The 23,034-nt window shown below is 41.0% G+C and overlaps 1 protein-coding gene and 1 long non-coding RNA gene across 2 annotated transcripts in view; one reads left to right on the top strand and one right to left on the bottom strand.

Moving 5' to 3' along the window:
* LOC128340082 (uncharacterized) overlaps positions 1-23,034 on the top strand; it is a 27,281-nt gene extending 4,247 nt beyond the window's left edge. Inside the window, exon 3 of the long non-coding RNA XR_008313450.1 lies at positions 22,946-23,034. This is a non-coding gene — a long non-coding RNA (uncharacterized LOC128340082). The remainder of the gene's footprint in view (positions 1-22,945) is intronic.
* Positions 9,704-23,034, bottom strand: part of FERMT1 (FERM domain containing kindlin 1) — a 52,598-nt gene continuing 39,267 nt past the window's right edge. Inside the window, exons 13-15 of the mRNA XM_053284802.1 lie at positions 22,004-22,128; positions 17,594-17,735; positions 9,704-15,248 (exon numbers count right to left, since the gene is read on the bottom strand). Coding sequence (XP_053140777.1) covers positions 15,075-15,248; positions 17,594-17,735; positions 22,004-22,128 — 441 coding nt within the window. The 3' untranslated portion in view covers positions 9,704-15,074. The remainder of the gene's footprint in view (positions 15,249-17,593; positions 17,736-22,003; positions 22,129-23,034) is intronic.

Here is a 23,034-nt window from a genome sequence, read left to right as displayed (position 1 = left end):
CTCATAGATTTTAGCCCTACTGTGACTCCATAGTCAGAGCTTGAGGCCATGCCCCTGTGTGTGTGACGTCACATGCAAAGGGGGCGTAGCACCCCGGGCTCCAGAGAGCCTGTGCAAGCTCTCCTCATTGGCTGCCTGAACAGCATTTATTGCTGGAGGAAGAGAAAGCAAAATAAATGCTCAGGCAGCAAACGCAGCCTGAAACGAGGGGGAGAGGAGAGCTCGCTCAGCTTCAGAGCCAAGCAGTGAGCCTGCCCCCTTTGTGAGGTATAATGCTACTGGAGGGGAGGGGCCGCTGGGCCTCCGGTGGTGGCCACTGCCATGGAGGAGTTATCTATATGGCACTTTCAAAGGTAAATAAAAGGGGGGTACTCGTTCCTCTTCGCCCCCCTCCACCCAGCCACCAACATTGTGCCCCGTTCCGCTGTGGCAGTGGCAATTTTTATAGGCGAAAGGGGGGAATTTCCCCTAGCACCCCCACTCCCAGCAGCTACTGCCCCCCACCCAGAGAGGCACAGCAAAATTTGAAGAGCAGCAACTTTGCCACTCCTCAAATTTTGCCGCTGTAGGGAGATGCCTCCACTGCCTGTGCCTTAATCCGCCTATGCCAGTCCTTCCTCAGGCTCAACCATTTCCTTGTCTAAAAAACATCCTGTTCACTCACTGGGGTGGTTCCAGTTCTGTGGAGCATTTATTTATTCCCCCATATACCTCGCCCCCCCTGCAATGTAGCTGTATTCATTGCATCTGATGAATTAAGTTCTTGTCTGTGAACATTCATGTCATAATACATTTGTTAGTCTTTAAAGTCTGATAGCCAGACACAGTGTGTGGACCAGTGGTTAGTGAAATCAACAGGCTTAAGCAGCATACTTCACTATTGTCAGATCTCATTAAAATAGGTCTCAATGTTTCCTTGTATGTCTCAAAAAGGCACCCTTGAAAGGTATAACAGGCACAAATCCACCTTTCCTTCTGCTATGGGTTGAATCAGTGCTGACAAGAAGTCATTCCTCCTGGAATGTTACGAATGAAGATTGAATTCCTTAATGACATAGGAAGATAAACAGAACAGAGCCATCCCAGGAGGAGATGGTACCAAGTTTCAGGGATGAGCTCATCTTCCCTCCCCTTTCTCTCTAGCAAATGCTGAGAGGTTTCCCCACCACCCCACCAAATGATTGTGAGCACTGAAATGTCCAACAAAGGCTAAAAAAAGTAATCCCTTAAGATAATAAAATGGTGGTCTGTTTAGTCCAGGCTAAACCAAGTTGCTGCATTTATTTTATTTATTGCTAAATTTTTATACTGCCTTTCATTAAAACAATCGCAAGACAGTTTACGAAACATTTAAAACAATATAAAACTATAGAATAGTTACCCAATAAAATATTAGATATTAGATCGTAATATAAAAATACAAATCTAATTACAAGTTTTTTAAAATGCTCAATAGGGCCACAAAATACAGCACAGCAGCAACGAACACAACACGCATAAAAAGCCTGGGTAAAAAGCCAAGACAAAACGGATGGAGACTGAGGAGCGGATGCCCAACAGGAAGGCATTCCAAAGTCTGTGGGCAATAACTAAGAAGGCCCTGTTCCGCGTGCATGATAGCTGAATCTCCGTTATTGTTGGTCCGTTCCCTCCAATTACCTTGTCAAGTGGGCAGCAACCCTTGGGTATCCAGGGCCCAAACCGAAGGGCTTTAAAGGTCAAAACCAGTACCTTGAATTGGACCCAGAAACAAATTGGCAGCCAATGTAGCTCTTTCAAATTGGGTATAATATGATCCCAGAGAGCAGCTCTGGATTAAATCCTGGCTGCCACATTTTGCACTAGCTGCTGTTTCCAGATATTCTTCAAGGGCAGCCCCACGTAGAGCACGTTACAGTAGTCCAGCTGTGATGTGACTAAGGTGTGGGTAACTGTGGCCAGATCTGTCTTCTCGAGAAAGGGGTGCAGCCGGCACACTAGCCAAAGTTGTGCAAAGGCACCCCTGGCCATCACCTCCACCTCAGCTTCCAAAAGCAGAGCTAAGTCCAGCAATACCCCCAAGCTGCACACCTGCACTTTCAAGGGGAGTGAAACCCCATCCAGAACCAGTCAAAGCCCGTCATCCCGATTGGCTGTCCTACTGACCATCTCCTCCGTCTTGCCAGGATTCAATCTCAGTTTATTAGCCCACATCCAACCCATCACTGCCCCCAGCCCCCGACTCAGGACATTCACTGCCTCCCCAGGATCAGGGGACAAGGAGAGAGAGAGAGAGAGAGAGAGAGAGAGAGAGAGAGAGAGAGAGAGCGTGCTGCGTGTCATCTGCATACTACTGACAACTCGATCCAAGTCCCTGTATGATCTCTCTCAGCAGTTTCATATAGAAGTTAAACAGCATGGGGGACAATATTGAACCCTGTGGGACCCCATAGGCCAATTGCCAGGGAGCCAAGCAGTAGTCCCCCAGCACCACCTTCTGAAACTTCCCCCTGAGAAAGGACTGAAGCCACTCCAATGGCCTCAGTGTCATTCATAAGACTGACTGGCAAGTGAGTGAGTAAAATAAATACAATAAACCGAGGAAGAAAGAAATATGCATTATTTCCATTTTATCTCGTCTTGAAAACCAGAAGTTGAAGTGCATTCAGAGGAGGACAAAGGGATTTATGATGTTTTAAATAGTACTGCATTATGAGGTCCCAAATGCATTTCTAGAATTCAGTAAAACATCATTAAAAGCATCATTATAATGCACCCTGTGAAATGTAAGTCTTATGTGAAAGCCTGCTATGTTGTTAGTGAATTAGATCCAAAGGACCATGAGTAGAAAGAAATAGCAATTAATTATGTCTCAAAACTAGTTGTGCAAGAGTTCAGGCAGTGCTCCAACAGGTAGACTCTATAACAGTTCTCATGCTTCCACTTATGCAAGAGGCTGGCCAAGCTCTTGTACCAAGAGATAATCATTTCTGGATTTAGTTCCACCTTTCTAGTGCAATGCTGTAGAACAAGATGTAAAACAATGCTTTCCTGAGCAGAACACACCTTCCTTATGTAGAAAGGAGCTTTTGAATCCAACCTTTTCATTTCCCCCACCCTCTCAAATGTACAATTTCTTTGTATGTTTCCGGTTTCCCCCACTTTCTTTTGGAAACCAGTGTATCCGTAGAAAGGTGTTACATGGTATAGAGAAGGGTGAGTGATGGTAGCCCCATTCAGACATTGCATTGTATGTTCGTACAGGTGTCTGTACATGTTTGTGGGTGAATGACTTTATATGCATTATTTTAAATGTTAACTTGGGTAAAGGCCTCCTCAAATGCAAGGTGCAGACAGGAAGCCTACTACTGTAAGTGCACTGCACATATGTGAACATGCAAATTGTAAACACGTACACTGTATACAGGTAGTACATGCATTGACTGTAATGTATGAATAAGGTTTTTGAAATATTAAAAACAAAGAGGGTTTTTCTACAGAAATGGTGGAAATATCAACATGACTGGCATAGTGTACAAGTGAGAAATCAGATTGTATATATGTATAATTTTTTTTTACATTTAACAGTCATTTCCAAGGAGTCAGATTCCCACAAAATTACAATTTCAGCAGGTTTATTACTACATGATTTTGAAATAAAATATTGACAACTGAAAAACTCAAATACATTATTTTAGAAGTTCTTTATTTTAAAAGATAGCTTGTTCAAGTTCTTTATTGCTTAAAATTCAAGTTTTCACAATATAAAATGAAAAACATGTTTACAAAATTTAAAACAAAAAGCTCCCAGTATAAAATGAAGGTTGGACATGTACTTGGCTTGAAACAAGAAGTCACAATATAAAATGAATTAAGTTGAAAATTGTAATATTAAAAAGCTAAAAAAAACTAGTAAAATTTTCTAATTAAAAGATCTGATTCTGGAATATCCATATATGTAAGAGTAGGGAACATGCTTATATCTATAATTAACCTTAGAAAAAAAACCACATGTATATAACGTGACCATACAACACAGAGGGGTGGCCCCGTTTGGCAATCCTGGTGAGCATTTTGGCAGTCGATTAGAAATACTATTAACTTTCTAGAGCTGGCGATTTAATTCCCTGTATTTCTCTTCCCCTGCCTCATTTTTTTCTTGTCTATAGTGATTTGTTAAATATACGTATGTGATTTTGTTTGGTTTTGCTATTTTTCATTGTGTGATATTGGGTAATTTTGTTGTTGATGGAAAGTGGTGAAAATAATAATATAAATAGTTTACTATGGTACTATTAAACTATAGTTGCAAGAAATACTACAAAAACAAGATGTGAAGATCTCACTGGATGATTTTAGGGTCCTATCAAAAGGAGGAATTTACTATTTTTAAAAAGGAATTAGATTAAAGGCTGTAAAAACAACAAAATATTAAAGGGAAAATTGATTAACTAAACAAGTTGAACAGTGTGGGAGTGAATAGGAAGTAATAAAGTAATCATCAAGAGTCATGATCATGTACTTGATAAATTAAATGAAAGGGCTGAAGAATTTTTTAAAAAAAGAATGATCTACAAGAGAAAGTAGGGACATTGGAGCAAACAATTTTGGACTAAAATGAAGGAACTGATAATGTTTAAAGAAGAACAATCTTAAGAATATAAGAACAACCCTCCTGGATCAGGCCCAAGACCCATTCAGTCCAGCATCCTGTTTCACACAGTGGCCCACCAGATGACCCTGAGAAGCCCACAGGCAAGAAGTGAGGGAATGCCCTCTCTCTTGCTGTTGCTCCCCTGCAACTAGTATTTAGAGGCGTCTTGCCTCTGAGGCTGGGAGGTGGCCTATAGCCACCAGTCTAGTAGCCATTGATAGGCCTGTCCTCCATGAATTTGTTGAAGCCCCCTTTAAATAATCCAAGCCAGTGGCCATCACCACTTTCCGTGGCAGAGAATTTTATAGATTAATTATGCGCTGTGTGAAAAACTACTTCCTTTTGTACGTCCTAAAAACCCTAGCCTTCGTTTCATGACCCCTGGTTCTAGTGTTGTGTAGGGATAAACAAACTGGTTCAAACTCGAAACGGTTTGAATTTGAACCAGGGTGGTTCGATGGTTCGAATTCGAAACGAACCAGCCATCAGGTTTGAGCTGCAGGTTTGAATTCGAACCAAACTGGGGGTGGTTTGATTTGAACCAGTTTGAACCTCCAAAAGTGGGTGGGATGGTAGCTGGCACCCATGGGTACCTACCACCCAAACCCCAAAGCAATCGGACATTCGTACGATTTTTAATAATTTTTTGTAATTTATTTTTATTTTTTTATCAAACCAGGAGCGGGTGATTCGGTTTTGGTTTTGCTCGAACCCCCCTCTGGTTCAGTTTGAATTTGAACTGGTTTGAACCTCCAAAAGTGGGTGGGATGGTATCTGGCACCTATGGGTACCTGCCACCCAAACCCCAAAGCAATTGGACACTTGTGAGGTTTTTTATGAATTTTTGAAATTTTTTTAATCATAAGGTATAATGGGACTCGAACCAGCCCATTATTCCCTATTGTGGAGCACCCATGGGTGCGAACAACCACCCAAACCCCAAAGCAATTGGACAACCCTATGATTTTTTATGAATATTTGAAATATTTCTAATTATTTTTCTCATAGAGTATAATGGGATCTGAACCAGACCATACCCCCTATTGTGGAGCACCTAGGGGCACAAAGGTGGTGTGGGTGGGCTCAGAACACTTCAGAAACAACAAAACCCACTACCCCATGGGTTGCTAACCCAAGGGTGGTTGGCACCCTTGCTCTGGGCCACCCCAGCACCTCCCAAGTGCAGTTATGGTGCTGCTGAAACCTCCATTCTTCCCTATGGAGAAAAACCTTAAAGCCACTTGTGGGTGCTGGGGTGGCCCAGAGTGAGTGGTGGTGTAGTGCACAGAGGGTGCTAACCACCTCCATGGGTTGCTAACACATGGGGTACTGGGTTTTGTTGTTTCTGAAGTGTTCTGAGCACTACCACCCACCACACTCTGCTCTAGGCCACCCCTTTGCCCCGACGTGAAACTATACATTTGCTGACACCTCCATGCTTCTTTATGGAGAAAAACCTTAAAGACACATAAACTTCAAAAATCACTTAAAAATCAGCCCTTCGCCCAATTCCTTTCAAATAATTCTGATAGCTTCCTTGCCCCCCTTGGGAACTACCACCCACCACACTCCACTCTAGGACACCCCTTTCCCCCCGACGTGAAGCTATACATTTGCTGCAATCCTCATTATTCCCTATGAGGAATTCAAAAATACTTCTAAAATTCACCAATGATCAGAAGAGTGTCCGATTGCCTTGGGGTTTTGTGGGTGGTAGGCACCCATGGGTGCCTACCACCCACACCACCTTTGTGCCCCTAGGTGCTCCACAATAGGGGGTATGGTCTGGTTCAGATCCCATTATACTCTATGAGCAAAATAATTAGAGATATTTCAAATATTCATAAAAAATCATAGGGTTGTCCAATTGCTTTGGGGTTTGGGCAGTTGTTGGCACCCATGGGTGCTCCACAATAGGGAATAATGGGCTGGTTCGAGTCCCATTATACCTTATGATAAAAAATAAAATTCAAAAATTCATAAAAAACTGCACAAGTGTCCAATTGCTTTGGGGTTTGGGTGGCAGGTACCCATGGGTGCCAGATACCATCCCACCCACTTTTGGAAGTTCAAACCAGTTCAAATTCAAACCGAACCAGAGGGGGGTTTGAGCAAAACCAAATCACCCGCTCCTGGTTTGAACCTGGTTCGAATTTGAACTGAACTGGGCAAACTGGTTTTATGCACATCCCTAGTGTTGTGAGGGAGGGAGAAATATTTCTCTCTGTCCACTCTCTCTACTACATGCATAATTTTATACCTCTATCATGTCTCACCATAGTCACCTCTTTTACCTCATAAGGAAGGTGCTCCAGACCCCTGTTCATCTTGGTTGCCCTCTTCTGCACCTTTTCCAGTTCTACAATGTCCTTCTTAAGATATGGTGACCAGAACTGCATGCAGTACTCCAAATATGGCTGTACCATAGATTATATAAGGGTTAGGGTTCTCAGGAGGGGCGGCAGCGTACCTCCCTGCTGCTCTGTCCGCTCTTCGGACCAGAAGTAGGTGGAAATAGCAAGTGCGCATGCACATGTCGGCGCGAGTGCGCACATGTCACACATGGGCCCAATGTGCACACGTGCAATGTGAACGCACCCAAAGTGCGCACGTACACTCACTACTTCCAGTCCAAAGAGTGGACAGGGTGGCAGGGAGGTACATTGCTGTCCCGCCAGACCAGTTTTTCAGCCAGCATTGGCAGGAGAAAAGCGGAGGGAGGGGTAAGTGCACCCTCCCCCACCATTAAAGTTACTCCACCCCCACCATCGAACTGGCCCCTGCCGGTTTGGTGAACATCCCCACTGCTGGTGGGAGAAAGGCAGGGTCTGGATGCCATCTCCCCATTCAGCTGGCTTTCTTCTTCCAGCCAGCAGGGCTGAAGAGAGGAGATAAAGGGTGGAGGGGGGGAGAAGGAGGAAAGGAGACAAAGTCAGAAGATGGCACTTCCTCTCTGGGTGAGGAAGGAGGAAAAGATGAGTGAGAGAAAGAGGGAGGAGGAGGAAATAATTGTGAGTAAGGGAGAGGGGAAGAAGGGTTCTGCCTTTTGTGGGGTATGATGTTGTAGTGAAATGATTGATCCTAGTATTGTGTGTTAAAAATCTATTGAGAGCAATAAGTGTTAAAATATGATGGTTATGTTCAGAATTTCTTCAACAAAAATACAAAAATAAAATAAAACCCTGAGCATATTCTGGTGTAAAAAGTAATGCATTCAGCTAAATTTCAGTGACAGGATTGTTTGCAATACTTGGTTTCTCTAGGTTATCGGGAAGTATGAGATTCAGAATTCCTTTTTAAAAATTATCAAAAACTATTTAAATTTTCCCTGATCAGATTCTGGTGTAAAAGTAGTGCACTAACCCAACAGGAGCCACGTTATATATAAACAAATAGATGAATAGCACAATGTGACTGAATGAACTGAAATCGGAATGCTCAAAAAGTCAATCAATCAACTCCAATTTTATATGGTACACATATCTGAACAGAAATAATACACTAACTTAATAAAATACATACAAATGTTGCAAAGGATCTTCCACAACATATATAGTCCATTTTAACACTTAGGTGATCAGAATAGTTCTTATCTTGTAATCCAGATAGCCTACAAGCAGGGTTCAACGTCAATTGAGTAGGATGAAGAGAACTCTTCTCATCGTTGTACAGCAACGCATTCCCATTCACAGTTACAGTAACTTTTTGAGCATTCCGATTTCAGTTCATTCAGTCATGTTGTGCTATTCATCTATTTGTAAAAGTAGTGCATTCAGCTAATCTAAGTGGCAGGGCAAGGGACGGAGGAAGAGAGCGAGAAAAAGGAGGAGGAGGAAGACAGAAGGTGGTGTGAAGCGGGTGCGAGGTGACAGAAGGCGGCCCCCCAGAGGTACATCAGAATCAATTCCCCCCCACCGGCACTGGCTGGAAAACCCTCTGGCTGGCTGGAAAAATGGGCTCACTGCCCAACTGACACCCCTGCATTAGGTTCTTGGTTACTAGGTAATATTTATGCTCCAAATCATAATCATTTTTGCGAAGTTTTTTAATGTAATAAAAGCATACAAAAATACAATGGTGGTGACCATTCTAGGTGGTGACTTTAATGGTGTGATGGAACCTAGGATGGACAGAACTATTAGATTAAAGAGCCACCAAAGTCTACCCAATATTTTAAAAAGAAATCAAATTAAAACTTTTGAAAGATGTGTAGATATATAAAAAAAATCTGAAAAAATAGATTAGTTTTCCCTCTCTGCACAAAACATACTCAAGAATTGATTTTCAAAGTTTTTTTTTCTTCCCTTCATGAACATAGATACATCAAGTTAAAAATGTTGATTTCTTACCTAATATTTAGGCAGATCATAACCTTGTATCTCTGATAATTCAAATGCGGGGGTGAGGAGGGACATACCAATGGAGAATGAATGATATAATATTACAGGATGAACATTTTAAAAAGAAATGTGAAGTAGACCTTCAAAACTTCTTTAGGATTAATCAAGAGGGAGGGAGTAATTCATTTATTTGGGAGGCTAGTAAAGTATTTATTAGGAGTCAATTTATATCATACTCTTCATATTTAAATAAAAGAAGGAGTAAGGAGAAACAGGAACTGGTAACTGTTACATGCAAAAGAACTGAAACATAAAAGGTGTAAGGATGATACAGCTAGTGAAATACACACAAAATTAATAGATTTTAAAAATAAAATTTATCTTAAATATACTTTTGAAACATATAAAAATAAAATTTGTGAGACAAAGATACTGTCTGTGGAAAACAGACAGGATGTTATCTTATAAACTTAGAAAAGAGTAAAAAAGAATTGTAATTCTACCTATATGAAACAATGATGGGAGATACGTAACTAATCATGTAGATATTGTAAGGGAATTTGAAAGATATAAGCTGTTATACATTAGACTAATCCATCAATTAAAGTGATATTTGGAAGAATTAAAAGGTCTCAGATCTGAACTTATCAGAAAAGCAAGTGCTTGACAAAGAAATACAGGAAAAAGAGGTAGTAGATGCTATTAAAAGGGCATAAAAAGGTAACACCCCTGGATTGGATGGGTTATCTTTATTATGAGAACTTTAATTACATTTTGGCTAAGCAGTTAAGTTATGAATGAAGTGTTACAAACTGGTATTTTGTGCAGGTCAAAGCCTAAGATAGTACTAATAATAAAACATAATAAAAACCCACTCTTAGTTTCATCTTATAGACCCATCTCCTTGTTAGGAAATAGATTACAAACTATTTGCATCAGTCTTGGCAACAAGATTGAAATCATTCCAAAATATATACATGTAGTTCAACTTAGGGTTTTTTTGTCAAATAGATTAATGAAAGATAATTTTTGGAAACTGATAAATTGAATTAGCCACATTAAGAAAAAGGAAGGATGGTGCCTTTTTGAAAACTGATTTTGAAAATCATTCCAGAATATATACATGTAGATCAAGCTAGGTTTTTTTAAATCAAATAGATTAATGAAAGATAATATTTGGAAACTGATACATTGAATTAGTCACATTAAGAAAAAGGAAGGATGGTGCCATCGCATTTATATTTTTAGATGCGAAGAAAGCTTTTGATAATGTGGAGTGAGAGTTTCTTTTTGGAGGCATATCAGTTTGGTGATAAGTTCATAACTTGGATAAAAGATATTTATAATTATGTTAAAGCAAGAGTAGGTAAATAATAAATTCAGATAATTTTTTTAATCAAAAGCAACAAGATTGTCCACTTTCAGCATTATTATTTGTAATGTGTCTTGAGCCCCTCGCAATAGCAATAAGGAGTAATGATAAAATTCAAAGTATAAAGGTCCATGAAGAGCAGTAAAAAATATGTATGCTGATGATATGGTACTGACCTTAAGTAATCCATGCAGATCAATTGCACAAGTGGAATTGGAATTAGAATTAGAATTAGAGAAGTATGGAAATGTGGCAGGACTGAAAATTAATAAAAGAAAAGTGATTTAAAAAAACACACAAGTTAAGAACTTGATAAATGAAAAGTTTGGATATAATCATATTAATGATCTCCTAGTTTGGGAGGCCATATTACCACAGATATCTGGACAGCCCATTTTAGGGTAGTATACGAGGCTGATTTGCCTGGGCCCTCTCCTAGTGTATATCTTCTAGACTGAATCCGGTCTCAGTTCAATAAATCATTAGTTTGATATCCCAATTACCATCAGGCAAGGGGAGCTTTTGAAGGCGGAAATAGATTGGTGGCCCCCTGTTTTAGCCAAGCTCTTCACTTATATTGATAGGGTGGGACATATTCCTGAGGATTGGAGCATGGCCATTATTGTACCGATTTTTATGGGCGGACAGCATTCTAATCCCTCCAGTTACTGCCCAATAAGTCTATTGTGCATAATTAGTAAATTGTATGCAAGGCACTTGTGCCATAGACTTATTGACTGGGCTGAATAGGACTCCATTCTTAGAGAGGAACAGGCTGGTTTCTGCTCTGGCCACTCCACATTGGCTCAGGCCTTGGTTTAATCCCATCTTGTGGAAAAATACTCCACTAAAAACTCTTCATTATATGTGGCCTTTACTGACCTAAAGGCCGCCTTTGATTCAATATCTAGGACACAGCTTTGGAATAAACTTGCAAGGACCTCCATAGATCCCCGTTTACTCTTCCTTATCTTTATACTGTATAAAAATACCTTATTGAGGGTTAAGCCATTTTATCAGACCCAGTACAGAAAGGGGTTAAAGAGGGGTGCATTTTGGCACCCTTCTTATTTAATTTTTATATCAACTTTTTAATCCCTCTTTTGGATGATCCCGCCTTTCATCAGCCCAAATTAGCAGGAAGAGCTATTTCTATTTTATTGTACGCCAACGGCGTAGCTATAATATCTACCACACTGGTCGGCTTGAGGAGGGCCCTGAGAACTCTTGCGCAATTTCGCGCTGAGGAGTCTCTGGCTATTAATACCCAGAAATCAAAGGTGATGGTATTTAGCAAGAGACCAAAAAAACATAAATGGGTTATTAATGGCAATAGCGTCCAACAGGACAAAACGTAAAAATATCTAGGTCTTGTGTTTCATGAACGTAATTCATGGAGATCCCATAGTGAGTATGTGGCCGCAAGTGCGCAGAACATGGTTACAGCGGTGTTAAAAAATTTTCATACCAAGGGTGCTTATTATATTCCTGCCGCACTTAAGGTTTTTCAAGCCACAATTTTAACCCAGATGTTGTATGGAATTCAGATCTTTTTGACAGATAATTTACAACTGCTTGAGGTGGTACAGTAGAGATTTCTACAAGCCATTTTCCTGCTCCTGCGCTGTGTCTCGAATGTGGCCCTACGTTTGGAAGCAGGATTAATTAGGATTGTGGCCCTGACTTGACTACGTACGATTAATTATTGGCTAAAAATCCATATTCATGGCTTAGGCCTTGTCCCATGGGTTTTAAAAGATGAATTTCAGTCATCTTGGACCAAGAATGTCCAGGCCATCTTGGGCAATTGTGGCTTTTCAGATCAGTTTTTATGTTCCCTGGGTCCTGATGTAGCTAAAAAGATATTGAAACAGAGGATTTTGGACCTAGAGAAACAAAGGGACCTAAGTGTGGCCTCCCTTGGAATTAACTGTGATCATTTCTTAAATTACCCTATGCTGGCAGCTTATTCCACGCACTTGTCGGTCTCAAGTCAGAGGAGAGCTTTTTTGCAAGCTCGGTTTAATGTTCTGCCCTCTGCGGTTTTGTAGGGAAGATATAAGAGAATTCCCTGGAGGAATTGCTCATGCCCTTGTGGTGCAGGAATGGTTGAGACAATCGCTCATGTTTTCCTCTATTGGCCTTTCTTCAAATCTATTCACTCCAACTGGATCGAGCCTCATCTTAGAAAATATCTGGGTCATTCCAATGAGTATTATGTTGCTTATTTTTTGTCAGATTGGTATAAGGGAATTACTGGGTCCATGGCAAGATTTTGTGTAGCAGCTATAAAGATAAGGAATGAACCAGTTAGTTTTTAAACATTCCTTTTATATGTTTATATATATGTGCCTATTCCTCCCCTCCCACCTTTTTATATCATAATGTTTTATAATGTTACTCTGTATTTAACATTTTTATTAGAATTTTAACTTTTTTTGTGTTCTAATTTGGTCATGGACCGTAAATAAACTTACTACTACTAAACCAGTTAAGTATTTTGGTTTCTAATAATGAGGAAGATTACTATAAAGGCTACTCAGAAAATTAAACAAGATATTGTAAAATAGGGAAAATATTATTTAATACTATATTGTGATAGTATTAAGAAATTTGATTTTTTTTCTGTGGGTATTTTTTTTTTGTTAAAACTATTTATAAGCTTGTATGTGGATATGAATTTTTTTTTTTAACAAAACTTTGTAAGTAGGTTTGCTACGAACAGTGCATTAGATTCATAGATTCACAGCAAGGGTCATTTTCTTATCCAAGTTGAAAGTGAATTATCTGAGGATGAGTGAGTCATTTCCAAAAAAAAAAGGGTCTAAATCCAGAAGAAAAACAGCTGCTAGCGCAGTCTCACAAATACTCATACAACAATTTATGCAAGAGTTCACACAGTGCTGTAACAGTTTGGTTTTATAGCACAAACTCTAGCAGAAGTAAAAGAGCATCTCTGGATTCCATTTCACTTTTTTTCATACATTGCTCTTGTGCAAGCTGTAGAACAACCTTTTCTATGAGCAGAAGACACTTTCTGTGTGCAGAAGCATACTGTTAGATCCCACCTATTTTCTTCTTTCTTAGAAGAATATTTGTCTTCGGCCTAATCCAACTTCAGTGGAGCTATATCCTGTCCCCATGTAATGGGATTAGCATTGCGGCTATAGGAACAACCTGTTTGCCTTTTCTTTCTTTTTTTAAAAAGAGGAGATAGGTGCTTCAATGCTGGAGACAGTGCAGTCTCAACAAGCTTTAAAGAAGGAAGTACCACAGTCCATGAAACTGGGGGTGGTGGCACTGTGGCAACAGCACAAGGGTTTAGTCCTGCCACTGTTTGGCACTTGCTTTTTATTCAAGGACTAAACAAGCATTTCCCTTTTAAAGAATTAAAACCAGAATTAAACCCAACGCACAGCATGACGTGGGCAGCTATGCACACACATGGGATTGTGCCACTTGTCACTTGTGATGCAGTGGGCACTATTCAATGGATGTCCTGACGTGCAAGCACCCCCATTAGGGTTTCTAGGTTTCAGAGACTGATCTGAAATTTCAGGTTTTAGCCTCCTTCAAAGTCTCCAGAGAAAGAAGTAAAAATCTTAAGTGGTAAAATCTTAAGTGCCACAGTCAAGGGAGAGGCAGGTTGCTTTCTGTTTGGCTGGAGAGGTTATGCAATTGGTTTTGCCTGGCAGGCTTACCCTGAAGCCCCAGGCATGGCTCAGTTCTTCCCCTCGCTGGCCAGATGCCATCCTCTACCTCCAGCAGGGACTAATATTCTTCTTCCTATATCTCACCAGGCTCCATCTCCTGATCTGCCAGGTATCTTTCCTACTTCCTAGGTGTCATCTGACAATATTAGCTGCATTCCACAGAGCAATGTCAGCAGAATGACAATATTAACTGCATTCCACATCTGACAATATTAGCTGCATTCCACAGAGCAATGTCAGCAGAATGCTTGCTGGGGTGGCATAGGAAATTATGGCAGTGATTCTGTGATGCAATATTGAGGTTGAGTGCTGAGAAATTATAATATCCCCATAAACAGGGCACCACTTGAAGGAAACAGCACATGGGTCCCTGCAACAAATGAACACTACAGTCCCTAAATATTTATAATCTGGAAAGGCTTTTGGGGTGGTAGTTACTGAGACAAGTATTTAGAATAGATTCTTCGTCACTATGCAATGACCCATATTAACAAGAGTAGGCATTTACATTGTATCACATTAAAAATACTAAGGGCCCAATCTAGTGGGTCACCCTACATGTATCATAAGGCACACACAGATGGCCTGGAAATATAGCTCTCCACGCATGGGAGGGTCACTGATCAGGAAAGGGGATAAGTGGCACACAAGGGTGGGGTGGGTGGGGAAAATGTGATGGGCAAATGTATTATGCCTTAAGTATTTGCTGGCTACTATACTGACTTAATTAGTTTTCGCAGGTTGATTGTGTCAGACATCAATAAAGATTACAGAGGGAAAGCGTGCATACTATACTTATGCTGTAGCTTGTTTGTTGAAGAACAACAGGTATTATGTACTTAAATTTAACTTGGATAACCCATGAGGTAAGACATACAACTAAAAACAAAACAAAACAGGTTTCATCAGAGTGATTAGAACAGTGTAACATTCCTCTGTTCAAAACAGATGTGTATACAACAGGAGGTTTTGTTTGGTTTTGTCCCATTTAGCCTATACAATCCAGATGTTTCTCCTCATTTCCATCCTCCAGTTAATTTATGGAATAGGTCTTCATCCAGTGTTTCATTCTGATCTTTGGAACGGGTTGACAAGAAAATATAGCCTCCAATGTATTCATGAACTATCTTGCAGTCTGCACTCAGGCAAGTGAAAGCAATAGACACATTTTGATCAAACTCGATTGCAACCTGAAGGGGAAATGCAATAATAGATATTCATAAAATAACAAGCATTAACCAAAATTGCAATTATAGAGATTTCCCCAAGCCTCCTACACTTTACTTTGTAAAAGCAAGCACAAACTGGGCTCAAAGATTTGAGGAGCAAATTGGTGTTATATAGGAAAAGTGTAATTGTCTCCCAGTGGCTCACCTTTTTTCCAGAAAAGCAGCCTCAAGGTCTGCACTCAAGAGCAGTGGGTGAAAGGAGGAGCTTAACTGTTTCGTTTTGTATTGTGCCTGACATCCTAACACACACTGCGGATGTGCAATCAAAGAATGCATGTCCGCAGAGGCTCTGATCCCACTTCCGAAGCACAGGTGCTCACTAGCTATGTGCATGAACCAGTTCGGCGCTTCTTTCCGGAGCGCCGAACCTGTTTGAACGCCTATGTTCGAGCCAGCTCGACAGGCAGTGGTGGTGGTGGTGATGCCTTTAATAAACAGGCAAGGAGCTCCTTACCTGCTTGCCCCCTCTCCACTGCCCCCCCACCGCTGGTACTTATTTTAGAAACAGCTGTGCAGGGCTGCAGCAGTTCTTCCTGCAGCCCTGGTTGCCGTCAGCATGCCCCCTGGTCATTTGCTGATGCCTGATTGGGGCTACAGGAAGGGATGCTACAGCCCTGGGCAGCTGTTTCTAAAACAAGTGCCGGTGGGGGGAAAGTGGTGGAGAGGGGGCATGCAGGTAAGGAGCTTACTACCTGTTTGTTAAAGGCACCCCTCTCTGCCCTGCAAGGGAGTGCATGAACAGCTTGTGCACATCCCTAGTGCTCACACATGGTGTAGGGGCACAATTTTGCCAATCTTCTCTTCCCCGGGAAGCACTCTGTGCAACATGCAATTATGTTCCTGAGGGTAGCACAGCTCTCAGGGACATATCTGTGCATTTCACAGAGTGCTTCATAGGGGAAGGGGAAATGGGGAAAAATCACATACCCTCATGAGCAAGCACCCGTGCTTCAGAAGCAGGAGCAGAGCTACTGTGATCATCCAGCCAATAGATGCACACTTGCAGAGTTAATTAGTATGTCGGCCTGTGTGTGTCTATTCAATGCTGCTTTCACAGCGATAGAGGAAAATATTAAAGGAAAAGCCGCTTGCTGGAGGGTAATTTTGATGGATAAATGGAGGAAAGGGGGAAAGGTACACAATCCTTTTCTGCTGCCATTCGTCTACTCAAACTGCCAGCTTCCCATAACAGCTGTTTCTCATATAGCAAAACTACTTAGGCGGTTCACAAGTTAGCCCTCTTGTGCCTCAAACGTTCACGTGTCCGCCATCTTGAACTGGGGTGGATGACATCAACACAAGCTATGCCATTGAGGTGTCCCTTTGTGTCACTCACTACAAGTGCACCAAATTTGGTCCAAATCAGGTGGTCCATAAGTTAGCCCACTTGTGCCTCAAACGTTTATGCATCTACCATTGTAAATGGCCCAGACAAGCAAGTTTTGGGCAGTACAGAAATCTAATAAATAAATAAATAAATAAATAAATAATCTTGAATCTGGGTGGATAACATCATTTCAAGCTATGCCATGGAGGTGTTGCTATGTGTCACTCACTACAACTGTACCAAATTTGGTTTAAATAGGTTAGATGGTCCACAAGTTAGTCTACTTGCACCTCAAACAGTCATGCGCCCACCATCTTGACTTGGGATGGATGACATCATTACGAACTATGCTTCTGAAGTGTCCCTATGTGTCCCTACAACTGTACCCAGTCTGGTTCATACTGGTCCAGGCATTGCAAAGTTGATGGACACGGACACACACCGGTGATCTCATAAGCTTACTTTCCTTAAGGAAAGTAGACTAAAAAACAAGGTAACTATTTTGGGGCTTGAGTTACTGTGGCTCCAGGGAAGAAAGGGAATCTGACTTGTAGTCTCAAGAGGGAATAGAACTAAGACCTACCATTTAACCAATCCCTTCACTATATTATTTATTTCCCCCCTTTTCCTCCTTTTTTTTAATAACATCTGACTGAAAAACTGTGAATTTACTGTATAATAGTTATTTTGTTGTAATATATAACTCAAGTATTTCATCAGTGACTGAAACCACATCCATGTTTTATTACCACCCACAGCAGCAGGGGTGAGACTCAAGGGTGAGTTAATAATAAGGTTAACTAGAGATTGGTGGCCCTGGAATTTTATTAGGTGGACAGAGGAGGGTTTTCAGACTAAGAAACCCTTCACTGTGCCTTATACAGTAAATATTTTAATAAATAAAATAAAATCTGTTAGTTTTCAGTTCCTAGAAAGTGGAAGAGAAGTAGAATAGGTTTCAAAAAACATTTGACTTTACCTGTCGTATCTCCCAGTTCACATTCCATTGTTTCATATTTGAGAATCTCCATGTTGTAATTGGGTCCCCAGTGGCTGTGTCTATTCGTATCAGCCGGTTGTAAGAAATACCTAGAAGATCATCTTTCTTGCTTCCTCTGAATCTGGGGGTGTGGGGAGGAAAGAGAAGGGGAAAAACCAAACCAATTCATTTTGTAGCATATTTCCCTAAAAGCAGCTATCACAGGTAGGCATGGCAATATTAAAACTTGTTTTCACTCCCATTACTCGACTCACAGTCTGAGGAAAGTTATAGTCCTTGTCAAACTGTAAGCAAATGAATGGATGGGGTGGAGGAGAACAGGGCCTGTTTCCCTTTCTCCTCTCCCAACATTCAAATGTTCATCCGATTTCTGAACATTGCCTACACACATAGGCTCTAGACATACAGCATATGCTCTTTCCTTTTTGCAGGGTTCCTGATCACCACAAGTACAACTTGTAGGCACATGGGCTCTATTCAGACCTTTAGTGACTGTGTGGAGGTTGGCAGTGGGGACAGTAGACGAGAGCCAGATGCTCTCCACACATTCACCAAATGAATGAATAAGACTGATGATGACATATTTACTAGGGATGTGTGAATTGATTCAGGTACATACTGATTTGTACATGTAGATTTGGGTGATTTGGAGGCAGAACAAATAACTCCTGTGGTTCATTGGCAAGATTTGGATCCAAATCGAATTGATTCGAGATTCAGATTCCTCCTATTAATTTCCCCAGATTCCCAGCTTTCATTTTTCTTTTAAAAAGGTAAGCTCTAGCCCTTGTAGAAGTGGACTTATGGAGCAAAATGTGTGGTCACTATTTTTCCAAGTGTTTGGATTCTTTGGTGTATAATAACTTTTCTCAATGAATCCCTATGAAGATTCATTACACAGTTTCATTTCTTCTATTCATTTTGACTGTCTTTGGACAGTGTCAACTGCCATGTGCCAACTACACTCCCCTCCCACCCACAAGGCAATAGGGTACTACTCAGTTTATATTCTAGGAATTAGACTCTTTGGTGTCTAACCTTTCCTCATAATGAATCCCTATTAGGATTCATTACACACCAAAGAGTCTAAACACCTCAACAATTTCTAAAAGATGAACTGAGTACCCAGTGGCTTGCGGGTTGGGGGGTAGTTGGCACATGGGATGCCACTAATTCCCCACCCCCACCTGCAAAGCAGTGGGGTCAAAATGAACCGAAGAAATAAAAGTGTGTAATGAAGACACCAAAGAACCTAAACACTTCAAAAATTCCTAAAAGGTTGTGTGTGGGGTGTGTGTGTGTAGTTGACACATGGCAGTTGACACTGTCCAATGACAGTCAAAATGAACGGAAGAAATGAAGGTGTGCAATGATTCCTCATAGGGATTCATTATGAAGAAAAGTTATTATATACCAAAGAATCCGAATTCCTAAAAAACAGTGACCACACATTTTGCTCCATAACTCTACTTCTACCAGGGATAGAGCTTAGTTTTTTCTTTTAAATTAAAGCTGGGGATCCATATTAGGGTTAGGACAGGGCAACTTCAAATCCCCGTTATTTCCTATGGTGGAAATATACAAAATCAGTTTTTAAAAAATCATTAAAAATCAACCAAGTGACTCAATGTCTTGAAATTTGGGTGGCGGGTGGCACCCATGGGGACCTACCCACCAGCCAAATTTGGTGCACCTGGGCCTTTATAAGTGGCCCAAATTGATCCAAATCAAATTCAAATTGACACTGGGGTGATGGGGGGGGGAGATTTGGGCACAAAACAAACCAGGGGTGATTTGATTTGGGCACAAAACAAATTTAAAAAAAATTTGTGCACATCCTTAATATTGACAAAGGGAACACTTTCTGATCCTACTCTTTCAGAGAACAAACAGCATCCCAAGGTAGGTATCATTTCATGCATCAGTCAGTGGGCAAACAATTGTGCATACGTGTGTACATATATCCCCCCGCCCCCCACACACAACAGAAGGAATAATTGCTTCTTTATCCAACAGATATGAATGATGCAAATATGCTGCAAATGGCAAGACTGTTGGGAAGGGGGAAACCTGCCCCACTCTTCCCCATTCTGGCTGTCTCCCATGCACCAGAAGGACATCCCAGAAACCTCAGCACACTGTTGAATATTCCAGGTGTGAGTTCTAGGTTTTCTGCTATGCACTCTAGGTTCATGCAGAACTCCAGGCAGAGCAGAAACAGCCTGGCTACAAGCTGAAAGAATGCACCAGAATGTGCATGTAGGGGCATCTTCCCCTGCAGTCGCAAAAGCCCAGCTAGGAAGCTAAAGTCATTACTAGGGCAAGTAGGTTTCCTTTTGTTACAAGCAAGCTCTAGCTTCCATTTCAGGATGGAGGGCAGGGGTAGGAAAAGCACCATCCAGGCTGCAGCAGCTGCATAAAGAGGGGAAAATATGGTAGGGCAGTTACATCCCTTCTTTTCCGCATGGCAGGAAGCTGGATACTGGACCACAGGATGTGACCTCACAAGTAATGGGGGAAGGCATTTTCTTCTCTCCCAAGGCAGTTGCAAGTAACTAAAGACTAAAAGGGGGCCAATGTTTGAAAAAGAAATAGAAATATTTATGACAGTCTGTGTTTGATGGAATTGCACTGCCCCCAACTGGTCAAGTCTTTTGACCAATAGCTGTTTGGAAGCAAACACCAGCATTTCAACCACAAATGTTGTGGTAGCCTTGAGAATACACTAAAAGGAAAGAACTGCATAATATGTTTACATTAGCTTTTTAAAAAGAAAAAAGAAAAAAAGATGTAAAAGCCAAACACAAATGCCAAGTGTTTGTCAGTTATTCCAGGATCTTTGCACTAGCTGGCCAAAACACTGGAAGATGCGTGTAGGTTTACTCCCTGCTAATCAGCTGAGTAAACTACTGCCAGCACATTCCCCCTGTTATCTAAGTAAAAGGACTATGATTTTAGTTGGGTTTTTTTTTTTAAATGAAAGCTTAATATTAAGGGAAAGGGCTTAGAAATCCCCGAGAGGGCCATGCCTTCTCTCTATATAATGATGGCCTTGTGGCATTCCAGTCTGGAGTCAGGGACACAATAAAGCCATAGTGGCATATGTAAACAATAGGACAATAGATTTTCTTGGAAGAATATAGCACAGCCATCAATACTTGGGAAAATAAGGAGGATGTGAACAATTCAGAAGCAAAAATCTTATTTTGCTGGGCTGTTGATAGGGATGTGAGAGCTGGCTTGATTTACCACTCAAAAAATGTCAAGACTATACAAAACCATAACTTGGAGCAACACAACTGCATTCCAGCCCTCTCTTAATACACTACTAGGGGTTACGTACACATTTGTTTACTGCTTCTTCTTTGATCTATTGTTACTTTAACTCAAGTTTTTAATTAACCTCCTTAGTTTCCTTCACTAATATTTATATTTGAGAAGCAGGAGCAAATTTAGGTCCTACAATATCCTGTGAAACATCTAGTTCACGTAAGCACTTTGCTGAAGGAGCAACGGCTGTGGATAAAAAAAGAAGTTGCATCTCTAGACCTAGTTGAATCAAAATGAAAATTATGGTGATTTTAGTCCTAATACTCATGACAGAAGGTCTCCATGTAATGACTTGCTTCAAACATGAGATTTTAGAAAGAAACCATGCTGTGTGTCAGGGATAGGCAGATTTCAGAATTCTGGGTTTTTTTGTTTATTTGTTTGTTTGGCCAGAGTCTTGGGAGCTACCAGGATGAAATAGCAGCTTGGGGAGGCAGAGCCAGTTGCAAAATGGCAGCTTGTACAAAAATTTACATCAAAAGAATAAGTGATGTTAACATCAAACTTCCTGAATCTGGGGAGAATTTTGTTGCAGGACAGGAGGGGAGCAAGAGGTGCTGTTTTGAGGGGGAAGAAACTAGAGAGAAATTAATGTGAGCAGGAGTAACAGCAACTCTCTCCAGTTTCTTCCCCCTCAAAACAGTACCTCTTCTTGCTCCTTTCCTATCCTGCAACAACATTCTCCCCAAATTCAGGAGGTTTGATGTTAGCACTGAAAGAAAGAGAGATTTAAAATGGTGTAGCCATGCTCACACTCAGCCAGCAAATCAGATTAATAGTACTGCCTGGAAGGGGAGGAAGGGAGGGAGAAGCAAGTCCTAAAGCCTGAACAGCTACTCCAAATAAGCCTGGGAGCTACTCGTAGTTTCTGAGGTACCGAATGCCCACTCCATTTGTATGTAATTCTAGGAAGGAACAGGAGAAGCACAACAAAAATCTGCACTTTGAGAACATTTCAGAATCAGAGCTTTAAGCAATTATGTTGTAACTGCTGCACATTTGACTAAAAGGTATCTCAGGTGATCATTGTAGTAGCTCACTGCACAATGTTACATTTACCTTACAATGTAGTATGATAAGCCAAACTCAGGAAGGGACTGCCATGCCTGGATAAACCGCAATTTAGCTTCCATAAGAGACATGCGGGCAATGTTTTGATGGGCTTCCAGAATGTGAGCAGTCAGCTAAGAGCACAGGAAGAAAACACAGCTTTTAACTGACAGATATACAAAGTTAAAGAACAATATGAGACCGAGAGATCTGTGTATAGTCCAGCAGGAGAGATTAACTGTGTCTCTATCTTAAGGAAGCAAACTGGCAGGTGTTGACATCTCTGTGAAACCCAGGAAAAGCAGGGCAAAATGACAGCAGCTCTCTCATTATGGCTGCCCTATCTTTCAGGAGCATCCTAGATCAAGCACCTTGTTCAAACATGCCAAAAAGGGATGCTGTACTTGTGTACAGCAAGTACTGATGCTGTACTTGTGTACAGCATCCCAGAGTATGCTTGAAGTCTCAGCATTCCAGAGTATGCTTGAAGTCTCACCCCAGTGCTCAGGTGGGAAAGTGAACTTCCTGGCTACACTCTTAAGCTTACAGCATTCATCTGAAGAGGCAAACCCTGTAAGTGTGATAGTAGGTGCTTCCGTGATCGGAAGGGTGGGGCACAGGTTCAGGCACCGGTATCTACGCTATATCCTCCGTAATGAAGACTGATGCAAATAATTCTGCAAATATGCTTAAGAAGTGTGGCCTTTTTAAAAATAAAAAGTAAAAAAGTATTACCACACAATGAAGATTCATAGAAAAACAAAACACTGAAATTTCTGTCTTGTCTGTTCAGTTCCCCTTTGTTGTACTGCTGTTTCTCTCTGGACTAGGAAAATGTCTTCTGCATCTACAGATTTGAAATTACTAAGTCAATGCTACTGAATTTTGGGCATTTTCCATAATAGTAATTGACCTACCCTCTCTATTTATTCCATTACTGTTTTACCATAGGCAGCATCATGGCAAACAACAATCTAGACAAATAAGCTTGCAGACTCATTGTTGCAGCTGGAAGGAAGAGGGACTATTGTTCTCAATCC

The sequence above is a fragment of the Hemicordylus capensis genome, chromosome 1 (assembly GCF_027244095.1).
Source record: "Hemicordylus capensis ecotype Gifberg chromosome 1, rHemCap1.1.pri, whole genome shotgun sequence".
Lineage (NCBI taxonomy): Eukaryota > Metazoa > Chordata > Lepidosauria > Squamata > Cordylidae > Hemicordylus > Hemicordylus capensis.
Note: the sequence above shows the minus strand (reverse complement) of the source record. Positions and strands in the feature narration are given on the sequence as shown.